Genomic DNA, 21563 nt, shown 5'->3' with positions numbered 1-21563 from the left:
CAATTCAATCAATAAAATGGGTGTTAAAGGGGAAGGGGGACAGGAATAATAAAAGGGTACCGCCGTATTGGATCCTGAAGCTGCTGCACATAACGTCCTGACGCTGAATAATGTAGCGGCACCCAGGGGTGAAGAGGACCTAACCCGAGTGCGAGGAGCTGTAAATAAAAGGAGGGGGCCGGAGGGCATGTCTGGATTAAATCCTCTTTTTCATTTGACCAAGTGAGTGCTGCTCCATTTTTCCTATTGTCCATTTGATATACCTGTCGACAAGACGCACCAAGTCCACAAGGAAACGTGCACTACATCATCTGATTATTGGCCGCTGGAGTGCTGTCCACCCATATTTCTAAGGTCTATTCTGGGGTCTGAATTAATTTTATTTGCTTTGATCTGAGGTCTGAAGTCATTTTGGGGTTTGAATTAATTTTGGGGTCATGTGCGGGGTCTGATTTATTTTGGGGTCTGGATTAATTGAGGGCAATAAAGAGATTCGGCACTCCCAGGTGTTCTTTTGTATATATGCGGTTTTTATTCAGAAAAATCTTATTTGTAAACTTTTCAACTTTTCGGTCAGATGCGATCTGCATGGTGAAGGTCACATCTCACCAAAAACTTTTACAAATCCAATTTATCTAAATATAAATGCATATATACAAAAGTACACCTGGAAGTGTGGAATTTCATTACTGCACTGGACACTGGCCTGGAAATCTATTCCCGCACCACTAAGCAAATAACAGAGTGCTATAGATTTCCATATACTTGGATTTACTTAGGGGTCTGATCTGAGATCTGGATTCATTTAAGGGTCTGGTCTTAGATCTGGATTACTTTTGGGGTCTAGTCTGGGGTCTGTAATAAATATGGTGTCTGAGTTAATGTAGAGGTCTGGAATAGGGTCCGAATTAATTGTGCTGTTTAGTCTAATCTTGGGATCTAGTCTGGGGTCTGGATTCATTTATGGGTCTGGAACAGGGTTTGAATAAAATTTGGTGTCTGATCTGTGGTCTGAATTAATTTTGGTGTCCGGTCTGGGGTCTGAACTAATTTTGGGGTCTGGTCTGGGGTTGAATTTATATAGGAGTCTGGAATGGGGTCTAAATTACATTTGGGGTTCAGTCTGGATTCATTTTGGGGTCCGATCTGGGGTTATAATGCCTCCCCTGCTTCCTTCCTGAATATTCTAGTTTTTTACCACAATTCTTTCATTTTTATTTTTTAATCGATCACCCTATCCCCACAGAGCTGATAACCTCTGTTAGCTTGAGTCCCATGAGGCCAAGGGCCCAGCGGAGGCACAAACATAAACAAGAAGGGCAACTGTTATAAGGACAGAGAATGCTGGAGCACAAGATAGAGAATCAATAAAATATGTGTGTGTGTGTGTGTGTGTGTGTGTGTGTGTGTGTGTGTGTGTGTGTGGGGTGGGTGTTTGGGCTTATTATGGGCCTGTAAAGTCCTGATGACGGCCCTGATAATGACCATGTGCCCTAAGAGGGAACAACCACGCAGATGCGACAACTCTTTTAAAACAAGTTTATGCAGCATGGCGAGGGAGTCTTTTGTGCTGTAGAAAGAACTTCCTATGATAAGTTTTGTACGTGTTCCTACATGAGTGACCACCATTTCAGTACAAGTGGTTGCTACAGAACCTGATAAAAAACATCTTCAATACACTAAAGGATAGTAGACCAGTGTTAAGAATTCTTGTTCCTGGTGGTAACCAAGATGTATTTAAGTAATGTCAAAATTTCATTCGCACTAAACTGTATTGCAAACGGGATTCCTGCTATAGTGTGAGCTCCATAGAATAAGCTATTATTATGTGGTACTCTCCTAATCTGAACTGTGAGATCCAGGGCATATTTATAGCAGCAACATTTTCAGATCTCTTAGTTAATAATAAGAAGAAAAGCTTCTTTCCCAAGGTAATAATTCTATCGTGCTGCCCTAGCATGTTACGCTGTCTCAATTTACAGGCACTTCCCATGAGATCTCCAACAGGAGCTTTTAAAATGCAAACAAAAGTAGGATTAATATAATTCCTCCATCCTCTATATCTTATGATAGGCTTCTTAGGATCTAAGATCATGCTGGTGGGCCGACAACTGGACACAGTTCAGCCGTAAAAACAGAGGACAATTATGTAAGTATTATGACCGCGATCACTGCCTTGAGCTGTGGGAGAACTCCATCAATAACAATTAAGGCTGCTGCTCAATTTTATAGCAGCCTATAGCACCTGAATGGGTCCTGCACCACAGGGTGATAAAACTGCCTGTATTCTGCTGACAGAAAATGTAAAGCCGTGTATATATTGCTGTTGGATGATCGAAAGCTTTATTTACGCCCTGTTGTATTATTAGAACAGGGTTACACTTACGGAAAATTACCCATATATAGTATTTAATGTTAACCATAGTTAATCCTACTCGGTTTTTCATACTGATGAACTATCCACAGGATAGGTCATCAGTATATGATCGGTGGGGGTCCGACACCTGATCAGCTGTTCTGGCTGCCTCCGGGCACCAGATGTCTGTGCCGGAAGCAGATGAATAGGAGCAGAGCTGAAGTACTGCAGCAAGGCTGCTATGCAGTGTACTGAGGCATCTGCTTCCGACACCGGCCAGTGCATAACATCCAGTGCTCGGAGGCAGCCGGAATAGCTGATCGGTGCGGGGTCTGGGTGTCGGACCCTCACCGATCATATACTGATGACTTACCCTGTGGATAGGTCATCAGTATGAAAACCAACCCGTGCCCGGACAACACAGTTTTTTGCAGTCAGAGATAATCTGCCTCGAAATTCCTTTAGGCATTTTAAACTGCTTGAGTTGTTGTAACGCTTTTATCCCCGCATTTTTTATTGCGCCGTTTTTTGCCCGCACCCGTTGAATATAATGCAAGAGCCGCAGACAAAAAAACGCAGCAAAACACGTTCAGAAACAGTAGGTTTTTTTTTGCCTCCGACTGATTTCAAACTGCATAAAGAAAAAGAATGCGTTTTTTTTTTCCGTGAGTGTCCAAGAGTCGCCCTGGAAAAAAAATGCCTCTGTCTCCCAAAGTGGGGGCGATTTGGACTGTTTTTTGGAGCTGATTCAAACGTAGTTTATGTGTCAAAATCAGCGCCCAAAAAAACTCTGTGTGAACTATCACTAAGAACTAAAGATTTCTTTTTATTTTCCTATTGTCAATAAGCAATATACTTGTTCCATCAACTTCTCACACATGTCTGACATGTTTATCTATTGGTATCATCTAGGAATACTCATTGACCATCCCCTAGCACCGCCAGACTCCCTTACAATATTCCCATAGCAGGAAATACTCACCAGGTTCTCGATACAATTTTGATATTGCTCAATTTCCCGAATAGTCTCGGTGTCTCTTTTAACCTCATTCACATATTGAGCTAAATCCTGTAAAGGAAGGAAACACATTCTTACTGGTATAAAGTAAACTTTTAATATGAACTATATACAGATGTAGCCATCTTTATCTTGATTCTGATAACTTGCTGCAGCCTGATATCACACAACAAAAGCCATTGAAAAGTCATTGAAAAAGTCCAAATAGGAGATCTAGCCATTGTTTATTTAATGCATTAAAAGTCAAGGTAAAGACGGCTACATCTGTAAGTGCTGTTGTTGAAGTTTCCATATTAACCATTCTTTACCAATTACTATACTACAATATATTACTATATGTACAGCAAAATAAACAGAATTCTACGTATGAAGTTCACTCTGATAGTGGTCTCCTATGTTGTATCTTTTTAATGGGTTTTGTTTTTAATAGTTTAGGTTTAGTTAACATGGCACTAAAAGTGTGGGGATATAGAGTTTAGGCAGTCCAGGATCCAATGGATTTGTGTGATATAACGCCAGGCTATCAGGCATTCACTGGAAAACGTTCTAAAAGTGTAGAACAGTAGTTCCCAAACTTTCTGAGGCCAAGGCCCCCTTTTGCCGACACTTTTGTTTGGAAACCCCCACTACCACACTTGGTCTGATGTATGTTAACATAATTTGTAGTTAGATGCCGGTACTTCGCTCCATTAGAAAAATAAGTCCCTGCAACATAAAAAACACTGATAATTGTGCGGGCAGGGGATGGGGCAGGCTCAAGGTATCCTGCTGCTGCGCGTCGTTGAGGCCCGACTATGGCCACTGATGGTGGGTCATGTAACCCGACCCGTCCATCAGTGGCCCTCAGAGGTGTAGCTAGGGGTTTAGTACAGGGGGGTGAAACACATCTGAGTGGGCCCCCTACACAGTATAATGACCCCTTAGTGGCCCCGACACAGTATAATGCCCCTATAGCTGCCCCCACACAGTATAATGCCCCTATAGTGCCCTATTTGCAATCCCAGACACAGCTGTTATGGATGTGAAAGGCAAAGTGCCTGGAAAGCGATGAAAAGGCTGTGGTGTTCGGCCCTGTGGCCCCTTCAGTCAGCTGAACGATGGGGGTGCTGGGAGTGAGACCCCCACCGATGTTATATTGATGGCCTATCGTAAGGATACGCCATCAATATTAAATGCCCGCAAAACCCTTTTATTGTTAGCAGATATTTGTCATTTGTCAAGGGTGGAGGGCTCTGTGATAGTGCTGGGCTGAAATGTATGCCATATAGACTGACAGGTAATATGGAGACCTCTGTGAATGGCAATTACCATAATGCACCACAACAAGAGATATTTCTAATTGTTCTGTTGCCCAGTCAGCTCCTCTCCTTCTCTCACCCAATCACAGTCATCACAGGGTGAATCTACGCCTGTAAAAATATGACCTGGCATCAGCAACCATATGTTCATTTCTCCATTAGCTAAGTGTCAGACAGACCAGAGCCTTCACCCTAAGGGGGAGCTCACACTGAGGTTTTTTTTACGCGGAAACCTCGCTGCAAAAGGTGCCAAAAAACGTCCGAAAATACCTTCCATTGATTTCAATGGGAGGCGGAGGCGTTTTTCTCCTGCGAGCGAAAAAACCGGCTCGCGGGAAAAAGAAGGGACATGCCCTATCTTCGGGCGTTTACGCCTCTGACCTCCCATTGACATCAATGGGAAGCAGACACAGCGTATTTCGCTGCGTTGTATGCCCGCGGCGTGCGGGCAGAGGAAGATGTGCCTCAAAATTCCAAACTGAATTTTGAGGAAGATTTTCTTCCTGCAAAAAAACTCTGTGTGAACTCAACCTAAGGGTCAATTCTGCAAATCTGACGCAAAATCCACGTTTTAGGCCTCATTTACACGAGCGTGTGCGTTTTGCGCGCGCAAAAAACGCTGCGTTTTGCGCGCGCAAAAGGCACTTGGCAGCTCCGTGTGTCATCCGTGTATGATGCGCGGCTGCGTGATTTTCGCGCAGCCGCCATCATAGAGATGAGGCTAGTCGACGCCCGTCACTGTCCAAGGTGCTGAAAGAGCTAACTGATCGGCAGTAACTCTTTCAGCACCCTCGACAGTGAATGCCGAACACAATATACACCAACCTGTGAATAAAGAAAGACTTTCATACTTACCAAGAACTTCCTGCTTCCCCCAGTCCGGGCTCCCGGCCGTTGCCTTGGTGACGCGTCCCTCTCTTGTCATCCGGCCCCACCTCCCAGGATGACGCCGCAGTCCATGAGACCGCTGCAGCCTGTGATTGGCTGCAGCCTGTGCTTGGCCTGTGATTGGCTGCAGCTGTCACTTGGACTGAACTGTCATCCCGGGAGGTCGGACCGGAGTTATCGGTAAGTCAGAACGTCTTTTTTTTTTTACAGGTTCATGGATTTTCGGAGCGGAAGTCACTGTCCATGGTGCTGAACCAGTTTAACGCTTTCAGCACCGTGGACAGTGACTGTCTCCTGACGTCCCGAACATTTTTTACCGGTTTCGGTCAAAACGAGTTTGGCCGAACCCGGTGAAGTTCGGTGCGCTCATCTCGAATTTGACACTCCGTTTGGATGTTTGTAAACAGAAAAGCACGTGGTGCTTTTCTGTTTACATTCAGGAGTTTGACAGCTCTTGCGCGAATCACGCAGTTCGCACGGAAGTGCTTCCGTGCGGCATGCGTGGTTTTCACGCACCCATTGACTTCAATGGGTGCGTGAGTGCGCGAAAAACGCACGATTATAGAACATGTCGTGAGTTTTTTTCTGCGCACACGCGCTGAGCGCAATTCACGCATCGTCTAAACTGCCCCATTGACTAATATAGGTGCGTACGACATGCGTGCAAAGCACGCGCGTCGCACGCGCGTATATTACGTTCGTGTAAATGAGGCCTTACAAGCAGATTTTATTGTGGATTTTGCGGTGGATTCGCTGTGGACAAATCCATGGAGGGAAATTATACCACGTGCGAATCCATCCTAAATGTACAGCTTATTAGGTGGGTTTGTTTTTAAAGAAGTTGAAAAGCATGCTGGGAAATACAGTTCAATAGTGTGAATGAGGGAGGAAGAGTTTCAAGAGAAATAATACAAAAAGAAAGCACATAAGATAGTTAAAGATGTTTTTTTGAACACCCTCAGACATGCACCTTGAATAGTTTTTAATAAAATACATCTTAAGGGTGACTTCACACGCAGCGTTTTGTGTCTTTTTCCTGGTGTTTTTTGTGGCGTTTTTCATTATAAATCATGTGTTGCAAAAAGGAATCTTTGCATTGAAAAGTGGAAAACGCAACTTAAAAAAAACGCAGATGGTAAAATACACTATTTGCTAAATGTTGCCACTATAAACATCATAAAAACCGTATGTACTATTTTACCAAAAAAAATGTGGACAATAAAGGCCACACTAAAAGTGTGCATAAAGGAAGCCTAAAGGAGTCTGAAATAGCGATGATTTCCCTTAGTCCTCATGCACACGAACGTATTTTTTTCCTCCCGTAAATACTGGCGTAAATACGGGTCACACGTATTCGACCCATATTGCACCAGTATTTACAGACCCGTGTCCGTAAATACGGGTCCGGTGTCACCAGTATTCCACCCGTACTTACGGGCACGTTTTCGCTGCAAAATTGCACTGCACTAATCGGCAGCCCCTTCTCTCTATCAGTGCAGGATAGAGAGAAGGGACAGCCCCTTCCGCAGCAAAAGAAATTCATACTTACCCGGCCTTTGTCTTGGTGACGCGTCCCTCTTTCGACATCCAGCCCGACCTCCCTGGATGACGCGGCAGTCCATGTGACCGCTGCAGCGTGTGATTGGCCTGTGATTGGCTGCAGCGGTCACTTGGGCTGAAATGTCATCCCAGGAGGCCGGACTGGAGGAAGAAGCAGGGAGTTCTGGGTAAGTATGAACGTCTTTTTTTTTTACAGGTTGATCTATATTGTGATCGGTAGTTTCTGTCCAGGGTGCTGAAAGTTACTGCCGAACGTTTAACTCTTTCAGCACCCTGGACAGTGACTATCCCGACGTCGCCTAGCGACGCACCCGTAATTACGGGCGTTTTTATGTTCGTATGCATGGGGCCTTAAAGGTGTTGTCAAGGTTGGGGGCTGTTTTTTATCCGGCACAGTGGTGCCCAGAACAGCTGATCGGTGCGGGATCCGGGTGTCGAACCCCCACTGATCATATATACTGATGACCTATCCTGTGGATAGGTCATTAGTATAGAAAACAGCTCCCAACCTGAACAACCAATTTAAGTAGGTGGTTGGCAGGACAGAGAAAGAAATTCGGCCAATCTGCTAATGGTTTCAGCTTTTCTTTAGGCTTGTACTAGTTCCCTCTTTTAATCACATACCACTAAAGGAATAAAGTTAGTGTTAAATGTATTTGTTCCCTAGGACACCACACTAAATTCGTTGTTTGAGACTACTGTTGGCTAGTCTCAACCGAAACCTCCTTAAGCCAGGTTCCTATGGGGCGGATACTGTGTGTGATGGCAGGAAGGAGGTGAAGGGAAAGTGAGCCCTAATCTACCCACCGCCCTGTCCCTGCCTACTTGCAACGACCCGCCCTAGGCGACGAGGTACAACTGGGCGGCGGTCCCTACGCTGTCTAAGTGCACAGGAAAACAAACAGGGAACACGCAAGGGAAGGGGCAGTAGCCACGGAACGCCACGAGGAAACGGAGCGGCGAACGAACAGTCAGGACCAGGACGAAGTGAGTAACCCGAGCGGGCACGGAGACAGAAGCAAGCCAGGGGCAAAGCAAAGCAAGACAAGGGGAACTGCAGCAAGGCAGAAGCACGGCAGAAGCAGGCTGGAGCAAGCAGCAGTGGGGCCAGGAATCCAAAAGAATAACAAGCAATGAGGAAGAGAAAACTGCAGGTATAAATGGACAGGGGGCGGAGCTAACTCTGACTGACCAGGCCGCGATAGGCTCTCCCACTCCTGAGCCTGCCACCCTGATTGGTGGGAGCCGGTGTCAGTCTAAGAGGTCTGGCCTCAGGTGTCGACTGATTAACCCTGGGAGTCTCCACAGACGTAGTGCCTGGCAGATCCATTACAGTACTCCCCCTTTTATGAGGGGCCACCGGACCCTTACTAAGAGGACCCGGTTTAGTGGGGAAGAGAAGGTGGAACCTCCTGACCAATACCCCAGCGTGAACATCTCGAGCAGGTACCCAAGTCCTCTCCTCCGGCCCGTATCCTCTCCAATGGACCAGGTACTGGAGGGAGCCCTGGATCATCCTACTGTCCACAATCTTGGCCACCTCGAATTCCACCCCCTCAGGGGTGAGAACGGGAACAGGAGGTTTCCTAGAGGGGGACCAGGACGGGGAGCAGCGTTTAAGGAGGGAGGCATGAAAGACGTCGTGTATGCGGAAGGATGGGGGCAGCTCCAGACGGAAGGATACAGGGTTGAGGACTTCAATGACCTTATAAGGCCCAATAAATCGGGGAGCAAACTTCCTGGACGAGACCTTAAGGCGCAAGTTCCTGGACGACAACCAGACCAAATCCCCGACGACAAACCGGGGGTTAGCAGAACGTCTACTATCTGCCTGAATCTTTTGTGCGCTCTGGGACGCCTCTAGGTTCTTCTGAACCTGGGCCCAGACAGTGCACAGTTCCCGATGAACATCCTCTACCTCAGGATTATTGGAACAACCAGGGGAGACGGAGGAGAACCTTGGGTTAAACCCGAAATTACAGAAAAACGGGGAGACCCCTGACGAGTTACTGACCCGGTTATTCAGGGAAAATTCAGCAAGGGGAAGGAATGAGACCCAATCGAATTGACAGTCAGAGATGAAACACCTTAAATATTGTTCCAGGGATTGGTTGGTCCTTTCCGTTTGGCCGTTAGTTTCGGGATGGAAGGCGGAGGAGAAGGACAGATCAATCTCCAACTTTTTACAAAAGGCTCTCCAAAATAAGGAAACAAATTGTACCCCTCTGTCCGAAACGATATTGACTGGGGCCCCATGGAGACGCAGGATGTGCTTCACAAACAAAGAAGCTAACGTCTTGGCGTTAGGTAGCTTCTTAAGGGGCACAAAGTGGCACATCTTGCTGAAGCGGTCGACTACCACCCACACCACCGACTTGCCCTGAGATGGAGGCAAATCGGTGATAAAATCCATGGAGATATGGGTCCAAGGTCTCTGGGGAATGGGCAAGGGACGTAGTAGGCCCGCAGGTCGGGACCTAGGGGTTTTGGACCTAGCGCAAACCTCACAAGCGGCGACGTAAGCCCTAACATCTTTAGGCAACCCAGGCCACCAATAGTTTCTGGTAATGAGGTGTTTGGTGCCCAAGATGCCAGGATGACCAGATAGAGCGGAGTCATGGTTTTCCCTGAGTACCCTCAGCCGGTATTGCAGGGGAACAAACAGTTTGTCCCCAGGGGCGTTCCCGGGAGCTGCACCCTGATCAGCCGCGATATCAGAAGCTAAATCAGAATCCGTGGCAGAGACGATTATACCAGGGGGTAAAATACAAGCGGGATCCTTCTCGGAAGGAGGATTGGCCATGAAACTACGTGACAGAGCATCAGCCTTAATATTCTTGGACCCAGCCCTATAGGTAACCAAGAAATTAAATCTGGTAAAGAATAGTGCCCACCGAGCTTGTCTAGGATTAAGCCTCCGGGCCGATTCTAGGAAAACCAGATTCTTGTGATCCGTAAGGACCGTTACCTGGTGTCTGGCCCCCTCCAGGAAGTGCCGCCACTCCTCAAAAGCCCATTTAATGGCTAGAAGTTCGCGGTTGCCAATATCATAGTTACTCTCCGTGGGCGAAAACTTCCTAGAGAAGTAAGCACAGGGGCGGAGATGGGTGAGGGAGCTGGTACCCTGGGACAAGACGGCCCCCACTCCCACCTCGGAAGCGTCAACCTCCACAATAAATGGCTCCTCTTGGTTGGGCTGAATCAGCACGGGGGCCGAGATAAAGCACTTCTTGAGAGTCTCAAAGGCCTGGACGGCCTCAGGGGGCCAATGGAGGACATCAGCACCCTTGCGGGTAAGGTCCGTAAGAGGCTTAGCGACGACCGAGAAGTTGGCAATAAATCTCCTGTAATAGTTGGCGAACCCTAAAAAACACTGTAACGCCTTAAGGGAGGCAGGTTGGACCCATTCCGCCACAGCTTGAACCTTGGCAGGGTCCATGCGGAATTCATGAGGAGTGAGGATTTGCCCTAAAAATGGTATCTCCTGTACCCCAAAGACACATTTTTCAGTCTTAGCAAACAGATTATTCTCCCGAAGGACCTGGAGCACCTTCCTGACATGCTCCACGTGAGAGGACCAGTCCTTGGAAAACACCAGTATGTCATCAAGGTACACAACAAGAAAATTACCCAGGTACTCTCTCAGGATTTCATTAATAAAATTCTGGAAGACAGCAGGGGCGTTACACAACCCAAAGGGCATGACCAGGTATTCGAAATGACCCTCGGGTGTGTTGAACGCAGTTTTCCACTCATCCCCCTCTTTGATGCGGATAAGGTTATATGCCCCCCGTAGATCGAACTTAGAAAACCATTGGGCTCCCTGAACCTGATTAAAAAGATCCGGAATCAAAGGAAGTGGGTACTGGTTCCTTACAGTGACCTTATTCAGGTTACGATAATCAATGCACGGCCTAAGACCACCATCCTTCTTCCCCACGAAGAAGAAGCCAGCACCTACAGGAGAAGTCGACGGGCGAATGAAACCCTTGGCCAGGCATTCCTGGATATACACCCTCATGGCTTCACGTTCAGGACATGAAAGATTAAATATCCTACCCTTAGGAAGCTTGGCACCAGGCACCAAATCGATAGCGCAATCGTAATCTCTATGGGGGGGCAACACCTCGGAGGCCTCCTTAGAAAACACATCGGCGAAGTCCTGAACAAACTCAGGAAGCGTGTTTACCTCCTCCCGGGGAGAAATAGAGTTAACAGAGAGACATGACGTAAGACATTCATTACCCCATTTGGTGAGATCCCCAGTATTCCAATCAAACGTGGGATTATGCAACTGCAACCAGGGAAGACCTAATACCAGATCAGACGATAATCCCTGCATCACCAGTACAGAGCACTGCTCCAAATGCATGGAGCCAACAAGGAGTTCAAAAACAGGAGTATGCTGAGTAAAATAACCATTAGCAAGGGGAGTCGAGTCGATACCTACTACAGGGATAGGATAAGGTAAATCAATACAAGGCATCTTTAGAGACATAGCAAATTCCACAGACATGATATTAGCAGATGAACCAGAATCCACGAAAGCACTGCCCGTGGCAGACCGGCCAGCAAACGAGACCTGAAAGGGAAGCAAAATTTTATTGCGTTTCACATTAACGGGAAATACCTGTGCGCCCAAGTGACCTCCCCGATGATCACTTAGGCGCGGAAGGTTTTCCGGCTTCTTATTCTTGCGCCTGGGACAGGTGTTCAGTAGATGCTTGTCGTCCCCACAGTAGAAGCAGAGACCGTTCATTCTGCGAAACTCCCTACGTTGTCGAGGGGACATGGAGGCCCCGAGTTGCATGGGTACCTCCGAGTCCTCCGTGGAGGGGCGAGGAGGCGGGACCTCGGGGGGGATCGCAGAAAAGTCAGAGGGGAGCACACTGAAGCGTTCTAGCTGACGTTCCCTGAGACGTCGGTCAAGTCGTACTGCTAGGGCCATAACCTGGTCAAGGGAGTCAGACGAGGGGTAACTAACCAGCAGATCCTTCAGGGCGTCAGATAATCCTAACCTAAACTGGCACCTTAGGGCCGGATCGTTCCACTGAGAAGCTACGCACCACTTCCTAAAATCAGAACAGTATTCCTCAACCGGTCTCCTACCCTGACGTAAGGTCACCAGCTGACTCTCGGCTAAAGCAGTCCTGTCAGTCTCGTCGTAAATGAGTCCGAGGGCAGAGAAAAAACGATCAACAGAGGAAAGTTCAGGGGCGTCAGGAGCCAAGGAGAAGGCCCACTCTTGGGGCCCTTCCTGGAGTCGGGATATGATGATACCCACCCGCTGGTTCTCGGAACCTGAGGAGTGGGGCTTAAGGCGGAAATATAGTCTGCAACTCTCCCGGAAGGAGAGAAACGTCTTACGGTCCCCTGAAAACCGGTCAGGTAACTTGAGGTCGGGTTCTAGAGGTGAGGTGGTGCGCCCAACCCCTTGGGCCAGGGCCTGGACCTGTAGGGAGAGGCCCTGCATCTGCTGGGTCAGGGTCTCAAGGGGGTCCATGATAGCGACAGCGTAGGAGAAATGGTAGACTAGGTAAGGGCTTGTTATTCTGTGATGGCAGGAAGGAGGTGAAGGGAAAGTGAGCCCTAATCTACCCACCGCCCTGTCCCTGCCTACTTGCAACGACCCGCCCTAGGCGACGAGGTACAACTGGGCGGCGGTCCCTACGCTGTCTAAGTGCACAGGAAAACAAACAGGGAACACGCAAGGGAAGGGGCAGTAGCCACGGAACGCCACGAGGAAACGGAGCGGCGAACGAACAGTCAGGACCAGGACGAAGTGAGTAACCCGAGCGGGCACGGAGACAGAAGCAAGCCAGGGGCAAAGCAAAGCAAGACAAGGGGAACTGCAGCAAGGCAGAAGCACGGCAGAAGCAGGCTGGAGCAAGCAGCAGTGGGGCCAGGAATCCAAAAGAATAACAAGCAATGAGGAAGAGAAAACTGCAGGTATAAATGGACAGGGGGCGGAGCTAACTCTGACTGACCAGGCCGCGATAGGCTCTCCCACTCCTGAGCCTGCCACCCTGATTGGTGGGAGCCGGTGTCAGTCTAAGAGGTCTGGCCTCAGGTGTCGACTGATTAACCCTGGGAGTCTCCACAGACGTAGTGCCTGGCAGATCCATTACACTGTGTGTAAAAACCACGCAGCATATCTAACCTGGAACCCGCAGGACTTTCCGTCGGAAAAATCGCTGCCGCGTAGATAAGCACACATACTTAGCCCCTCCGTCCTCTGACGTCCACTCCGGCCTCCCTGGGTGACATTTCAGGCCATGTGATGCTGCAGTCTGTGATTGGCTGCAGCGGCCACACGGGATACAACGTCATCCCAGGAGGCCAGACTGCACAAAGAAGGAGGGCGTTTGCGGGTATGTTTGTTTAACACATGCCTTTCTGTTGCAGGTTTTGCATCCCCATTGAATTCAATAGGAAAAACCCGCAGAAGAAAATCAATGAAAACGCAGCATAAATTAACATGCTGCGGAATTTAATTCCGCACCGCAGGTAAATTTACTAACATTTACGCTGCGTTTTTTTCACAGCGTGGGCATGAGATTTACTAAATCTCACCCACTTTGCTGCTACTGTAAATGCTGAGGAATTTCCGCACACAATTCCGTAGCGGAAATTCTGCAGCGTTTACGCTACGTGGGAACCCGGCCTAAATGCAGTATCTGGCTGGCCTTGCAATTGAAAAGGGTGTTGCCCCGCATAAACCATTCTCCGTGTCTCGCTAGTCGAACAAGCAGAATCAAACGCATTACTGAAGTGTGTAAAGACCCTTATAGAAGTATTTACCAATATACAGAGGGCAAAGCCAAATCCCATACCTTCATGGCGTCCAGTGACAAACGTAGGTTATTTTTTTCTTGTTCATCAGTAGTGTGTTTAACCAATTCCTAAAACAAAATGGAACATTCAAATAAAAAAATAAAAAGCTGTAATATATATTTCTGGCAATTATATTATCTTAATTTTGATGGTTACAATGATAATAGTGAAATTAGGAAACAACAATTTAGTTTGCTACAATTGAATACAATCTAGGCAATTCTTTTTGGACTCCAGCCTGATACAATTTACCTATCCTGATACATTGAAAGGCCGGATTCACACGAGCGTGTTCAGTCCGTGATATACGGTCCGCAGGTCGGCCGCATTTCCCGGACTGACCACACTGCAGGGAGCTGGGCTCCGAGCATCATCGTTATCTATGACGCTAGGAGTCCCTGCCTCTCCGCGGAACTATTGTCCCATACTGAAAACATGTTTTCAGTACGTGACAGTTTTCCCGCAGCGAGGGAATGTACTACTGCTCCTCTTCTCATTCTGCATAGTATGTTTTTTACGACTGTGTCTTCTGGTCACCCATTTACCTACGTGCCTAGAAGCTTAGTCACCCCAGTTCTGAGGATTGCTGGGGTGACAGGCTATAAAGACAATAGTAAAACAAAATGTTTATAAAATTAGACATTCCTTTGAATCCTTTGAAGCAATTAAGTCTCTGTTCACATCAGAACAATGTAAAACTGGTAGCGCCGGATCCGTTGCACAACTTACATCAACGGTGTCCGATAGAACGTATTGACTTTAACAAGTTCCACCATGGGGTCCGTCGTTTTACCGGACAAAATAGCGCAGAATGCTGCACTATTTTGTCCAGAATTACTCACCGGATTTGTGACGAACGCTCCTGACGGAGACACTGACACAGATGTAAACAGCCAAAAGCAGAATATAAGCTTTAGGGTTTATGCAGACGAACATATATGTAGTCTGAGTGAGGATGTTTTTTTTTTTAACGGCCGTCACATGGCTGCATGTATTTCTATGGGGCTATTCACACGGCCGTTGTTTCGACAGACCGTGTGAAGGGCCCGTAAAAAATAGGACATGTCCTATTTTTGTCAGTTTTTACAGACCCCTTAATACACTCAAGTCTATGAGGGGTTCACGAAAACGGGTCACGCACGGGTGCAACTCGGACGTGAAAAACGTCTGAGCTTACACTGGTTCGTCTGAATAAGCCCTTACTATGAAAGGGTTAAAATGGCCTGTAATTTGTGGCAATATACTTCAGTAATTCTCCTATTATGAGGGATAGGTTTATTATGTTTTAGGGAGTCGTTGCAATGAGTGGTAAGGACGGATGTAGACGATAACAGATTCAAAAGGCTATAAAGAAATACATGAGCCATCAACAGCCCTTAACTGTCCTAAAAGAGGGAATTCTAGAAATCTGGATGGTTCAATAACAGAAACAATAAAGTTGGTTAACACAGGACAATAAACGGCAAATTCATAGGGAACAATGTTCTGGCGTGAATACATTAATACCATCTCAGCCTCTCAGGCTACTCGGCAAATACTAAAACCGGTATAATTTGAGAATGCAAAAAGGAGAAATAAATAAGTCTCCTCCGAGTGCAGTTTGTTCTGTGGGCTAAAGCAGCACTTGTTTGTCAAAGTGACAGTTCTCCAGCATCAGCAGCGGGTCAGAGACACGGCAAGACTTATAGATCTCTTCTGCTTCTAATCAGCCTCCAAACAGCCATCAAATGTACCATGCGCTACATCTTCCTGCCCTAATTAAATGCTTACCTGAAGGATGCCCACGTCTCACAGGCTGCAAGTTGAAATGTAATATTTAATCTAAACCCGGCTTCAATTTCCTCATCTCTCAAATTAAAAATCTTCTACCATGAATCCAAAGTAACAAAAATAGTAAAGTAATTTAATGCAAAAAAAAATAACAAAACACTCTGGTGGGGTATTTGTTTCATTCATCAGTCTTAATATAAAGAGCGCAGAAGTAAAATGCACCAAATTTATAAAGAGGTAAATTAGGGGAATCTCTGACAGCCTGTGCTCCAGAAAGGGAAATCTTTGCCAGCTGATTTAAACTATAATTTACACCAGTTTCTGGCATAAATGAAAGTAAAATTGTCGGGCATGCAACATAATTTGCCTCTTGTTTACACCATAATACCGGTGTATAGAAATTGATAAGTTGCTCCTATGTACAGAGGTGTCCATCCTTACCTTTGAATGAATTTGGTTAAGGACTCCAATTTGTCGTGAAACAAATCCAATGCAATATCGTGATATGCTAGCAAAAGACTGCAATCCACATCACAACCACTGGTTGGCCACACATAGAGACCTAAAGCAAAGACATCTTGTGACAGAGTATCGCAAAATCATTTTTTTTTTTATATAGCTGGTCATCTCGAACCTTACATTTTAGGATATATTGCGATGAGAGAAAAGGTTAGGAATGACACACCTGTATCAATCCAAGTTTTAAACTCAGACAACTTATAAACTTGTGCAACCTTGCTTCCGTAAGATTATATCAGCCAAGTATCTGTTACAGTTACAGCAGTGATTTTTGTTTGCCAGCCTCAGTGGCCCTATATTTATGATAGTTAAGCCAAAGTGGTGCTATGCCAGTGGCTGCAACCAGGAATTTATGGCATATCCTGTGGATATATCATTAATGTTTAAGATGGGAATACCCCTTTAGTGCAAAAAAGTGATGTCACAGCAAAACAGTAATCAACACAGTGAAATCACAGCAAGGATAATACACATAGTGATATGACATTACAATAGTGATGCACATAGTGAAGTAAAAGTAATGGGATAGCACACAGGGCTAAAAATAAATAAATAAATTACTTTACTAGTCCAAAAATGTAGGAGCCAAATTATATTTTTTGTTGGCTAAATTTAAGGGAACTGTCACACTAAACAAGCGGTCCTATCTGCAGGCAGTATGTTATAGAGCAGGGGGAGCTGAGCAGATTGATATTAAGATTTGTGCAAAAACATTTAGGATAAGTGTAATTTATTCATCCCTGCTCACTGTGGGCTAAAGAGTCCAGTAAGCGGTCTCAAAATTCATTGACAGTATTCCCAGTGTGAGTGTGAATATAGAAATAGCTGTCAATCACTGAGAAGTACCGCCCACTGGATACTTTTGTTAACCCCACTTCCCAAAAAAAGGTTAAAAGTTGATCAATAAGTCTTACAAACCCAAAATCATATCAATGAAAACTACAAGTCATCCCGCAAAAAAACCAAGCCCTCAAGAAGCCCTGTCAAAGGTTGAAAAAAAAAAAAAGTTATGGCTCTCAGAATGTGTTGAAACAAAAACAATTCATTTTTTTTAAAGCATTTTTATTTGGCCAAAAGCCGTAAAACATAAAAAAAAGTTATAAATTTGAAATCACCGTAATCATAACGACCAGCAGAATAAAGTTAACATGTCATTAATACCGCAAAATTAACGTCGTAAAAACAAAACCCCCAAATCAATTGCGGAAGTGCTATCGCCCTCAAAAAATGAATACAAGTTCTTCAATACATTTTATGTACTTCAAAATGGTGCCAGTAAAAAGAACAACTCGTCCCGCATAAAACAAGCCCTGAAGTTATGGCTCTCGGAAAGCAGTGCTTTTCCTCAAGGCCCAAATTAGCTGCATCCTTAAGAATTCATTACTGCAGGGAAAACAATAGAATGTGATTTATACATTACCGCTTAATAATACATTACTATTAAATGTATAATGCATGTGGTGCATGTAAATTGGTGTATATGATGGTAAGAATCCTGTAATGTACAAATTACACAATTTGGTGTTTACACAACTTGAAAGGACGGTGCGTAAAGGGAAAATCTAAATTTTCTGATATGTCATGAATAAATGTCAGTAGCGCACATTATTAAAGTCTGTGATCTCGGTACACCATTGATTTCCAGACTATAAGGACTCTTTCTAGAGCTAAAACCCGCTTGGCATTGCTTAGAGATTTCTGTTTCTGAAAACGCAAAGGGCCATTCACATCAATGGCTCTTTGCTTACAATGCTGTATTAGATATCCAGTAGCAGTAATCTAAGAGAGGTTCCAAAGGGGTTTAAAGGCTATGGACACCCTTGACATGGAAAAAAATATTTTTACATATATAAGTGGCTATCTGGAGCTAAAAAAAAAAAAATGGCACTACGTTGTAGGGAGCAATCTTCATTGCTTTATTTATTTTCAGACCCCCTGATATGCATTTTGGGCACATCCCTCTAAATAATACACGATGATGGCAAGTTCTGTGTCCAGGATGCTGCTGCCTTCACTAACTCTTTATGTATCAACGCAGCTTCGTTCCTGTAGTGCTTCCCCTTCTACAGCCCATGAGGGATCTTTTCTACCTTGTGCTGACAGACACTAATTCTATGGAGTATGTGAGCCTCCTGTGCAGTCTGCGTGGGTGCTCTCATTTCTCTCTATACTCATACACAACCTGTGTGATTTGTCCTCCCACTTTGTGCTTTCCTCCCTATCTTCTGTCTGATACTGGCAGCCTGTGTGATCTGCCCTTTAACTTAAATGCTTTCCCCCCTCTCCACACTCTTATCTGTCATGTACATCTTCCCCCTGCTGCTATCCCTAACACTGAGAGAAGGGAGGGGAAAAGCAGAGAGAGCAGATTATATCAGCCCCTGACTGGAAAAGTGTTCTGTCGGATCTGTATAATAAACAGCAGGACAACCAGCTGAAGGAGTTATACAGACTACAGCTGCAAAATGGTAGAATACTTTTTTATGAAGACTATTTAGAAAATTGCTTAACCCCTTAACGACCACCCACCATCTTTTGACTGCAGGCGGTGCAGGTACTCAGTCTACAGCGACGTCTTTTGGCATCGCTGTAGTAGAGGGGGTTTAGTGGCACCCTGGTGAAGTCTGCGCTAAAAACCAGCTGTAATTATCAGGTCCGGTTCTTAGTGCAGCTATCAGGATCGGTCGATTTCCTCCTAACATTATGTGACCGCTGTGACAGCCAATCAAAGCGGTCACATGCTGTTACTGTATACACAGCCGGCGGGGACTGTCTAAATGACAGCTCCTGCTCTAAGAACGAGCTGTTGCTACCAGCTCTGTTCCTAGAGCAGTGATCAGGAGCCAATAGCATTGGTCCCTGACCTTGGTGTTCACTATGAGATCCAATCATAGTGATAACTACAGTAAAATAAAAACATGTATCTGTTTCTCCTCACTCTGTTCTAGCTGTGGAGAGAAACAGATACAAGTGTTAGTGTATATATATAAAAATATAAGTATATTTACTGTATACACTTGGTAATCATACTGTAAAATATATTCAGTTTAGGGTACGCTGTTAGACAGCGTATAGTTCTGGTCTGGGCTTAGGTTTATTGTTTGTGTTAGGCGTAGTGTTTAGGTCTGATTTAAAAAAACGAAAAAAAAACTTAAAAAAATCTTTTAAAAACAAGTAAAAACAAAACCAAAAACCTGAAAAAAAGTTTAATTCCTTAAGGCCGGATTCACACGAGCGTGTGCATTTTGCAAGCGCAAAAAACGCGGCATTTTGCGCGTGCAAAAGTTCAGTGTGGCATATGTATATGGTGCGTGGCTGCGTGATTTTCACGCAGCCGCCATCATTATGACATTCTTTTTTTATGTTACGAAACAGTTAAGAAGGAGGGGCTTTTATGTTTCCCTTCATTTCTTAAACAACTGTAGCGAAAATCACGCGCGTCACCCAGAAGTGCTTCCGTGTGCCGTGCGCGATTTGCACGCACCCATTGACTTCAATGGGTGCGTGCTGCGCGAAACACGGGCAAGTATCAGACGTGTAGTGAGTTTTACGCAGCGGATACACGCTGCGTGAAAATCACTGACAGTCTGAACGTCCCCATAGCCTAACATAGGTCCGTGCGACGCACGTGATTTTCACGCACATATCACAGATGTAATATACGTTCATGTGAATAAGGCCCTAAGGGTATGTTCACACGCAAACTCAAAAACGTCTGAAAATACGGAGCTGTTTTCAAGGAAAAACTGCTCCTGATTTTCAGACGTTTTTTAAGCCACTCACGATTTTTGCGGCGTAAAAAAGCGGCCCGTCGGAACAGAACGACGTTTTTCCAATTGAAATCAATGGGCAGATGTTTGGAGGCGTCCTGCTTCCGATTTTTCAGCCGTTTTTCGGGCGTTTACGGCCCGAAAATAGGCCGTGTGAACATACCCTTAGAGTTCTTCGTTGATAAAAAAAATTTGAAAGCGCTCTTTACATTTATTAGTTGCAGTTTAGACTGTATAATCATTATGGCTGCCAGAAGATACAGTGTTGAGGAAGCCAATCAGATGCTATGTTCTGATACTGATTCAGCATCTGCAGTTGACCTTTTACTTGAAAGCGACAGCAAAAGTGTCGCTTCAAGGGATTCTATGGATATGAGACCCAGCACCAGTGATATGGGAGACGGCGCAGTTGCCACAACGTCCGTTCAAAGTGCAGCCCCTGAAATTGTACAACCCAAACCCCAAACCGATTTAGTGTGGGAACCCACAAGTTTATTTACTCCCACCATAAATTTATTTATTGCTATTCCTGGCATAAATCCCAATGTCAGTAATTTTTCACCACTAAATTATTTTACATTTTTTATTACGGATCAAGTTTTGGAACATTTTGTGTAGGAAACAAATGTGTATGCCAGGCAGTACATTGCAAATAAGCCTTCGTCTCTTTATGCCAGGTTGTGGAATCCCACAAATGAAATGGAAATTTAAAAAATTCTGGGCCTCACCCTTAACATGGGAATTATAAAAAAAAAAAACTCTATTAGGTCATATTTTGCATCAAGCCCTATACATGCCACCCCCATTTTTTCTGGCATTATGTCACGCAGCAGGTATGAAATACTTATGCGATTTCTCCACTTTAGTGACAACCTACAGGCACCCCCTTCCAGCGACAGAAGCCGTGACCGGCTGTGTAAATTAAGGCCTTTGCTAAATTTTCTTAATTCTTCCTTTTTAAGAGCATATACCCCATAACAAAATTGAGCAGTGGATGAATCGCTAATGAATTTCAAAGGGCGTCTCTCATTCCGCCAATTCATACCCTCAAAAAGCACAAAGTACGGGGTAAAGATCTACAAGTTATGTGAATGCACTACTGGCTACATGTGCGTGTTTAAGATCTACGAGGGTAAAGACAGTGAATTTAATCCACCAAGGGGCCCTCCAAATATTGGTACCACTAGTAAGATCGTGTGGGATTTAATAGCCCCTTTCCTATACAAGGGGTATCATGTATACACTGACAGTTTTTTACCAGTGTGCCATTGTTTAGCGCCCTTCATAGTGCCAACACCGGAGCCTGTGGCACAATACGCAGGAATCGCAAAGGTTTCCCACGTCAACTTGTAAATAAAAAAGTACCAAAGGGGGAGTCATGCACTTTTCAAATTGAGAAGATGCTGGCTTTAAAATTTTGTGACCGCAAGGACGTCTACATGATCAGCACTATCCATACACGTGCAACAGCAACTGTTAGAGAACGTGGGGCCTCTGCAGATAGACAAAAGCCTGTGTGTGTCATCGGCTATAACAAATTCATGGGGGGG

General features: G+C 45.3%; 1 protein-coding gene across 1 annotated transcript in view; it reads right to left on the bottom strand.

The window, feature by feature from the left end:
- The window catches only part of VAV3 (vav guanine nucleotide exchange factor 3), a 223424-nt gene that overhangs the window by 100315 nt on the left and 101546 nt on the right, over window positions 1–21563 (bottom strand). Inside the window, exons 11-12 of the mRNA XM_075833357.1 lie at window positions 13954–14022; window positions 3339–3425 (exon numbers count right to left, since the gene is read on the bottom strand). Coding sequence (XP_075689472.1) covers window positions 3339–3425; window positions 13954–14022 — 156 coding nt within the window. The remainder of the gene's footprint in view (window positions 1–3338; window positions 3426–13953; window positions 14023–21563) is intronic.

Source organism: Rhinoderma darwinii, chromosome 7 (assembly GCF_050947455.1).
Source record: "Rhinoderma darwinii isolate aRhiDar2 chromosome 7, aRhiDar2.hap1, whole genome shotgun sequence".
In the NCBI taxonomy this organism is placed as follows: Eukaryota; Metazoa; Chordata; class Amphibia; order Anura; family Rhinodermatidae; genus Rhinoderma; species Rhinoderma darwinii.
Note: the sequence above shows the minus strand (reverse complement) of the source record. Positions and strands in the feature narration are given on the sequence as shown.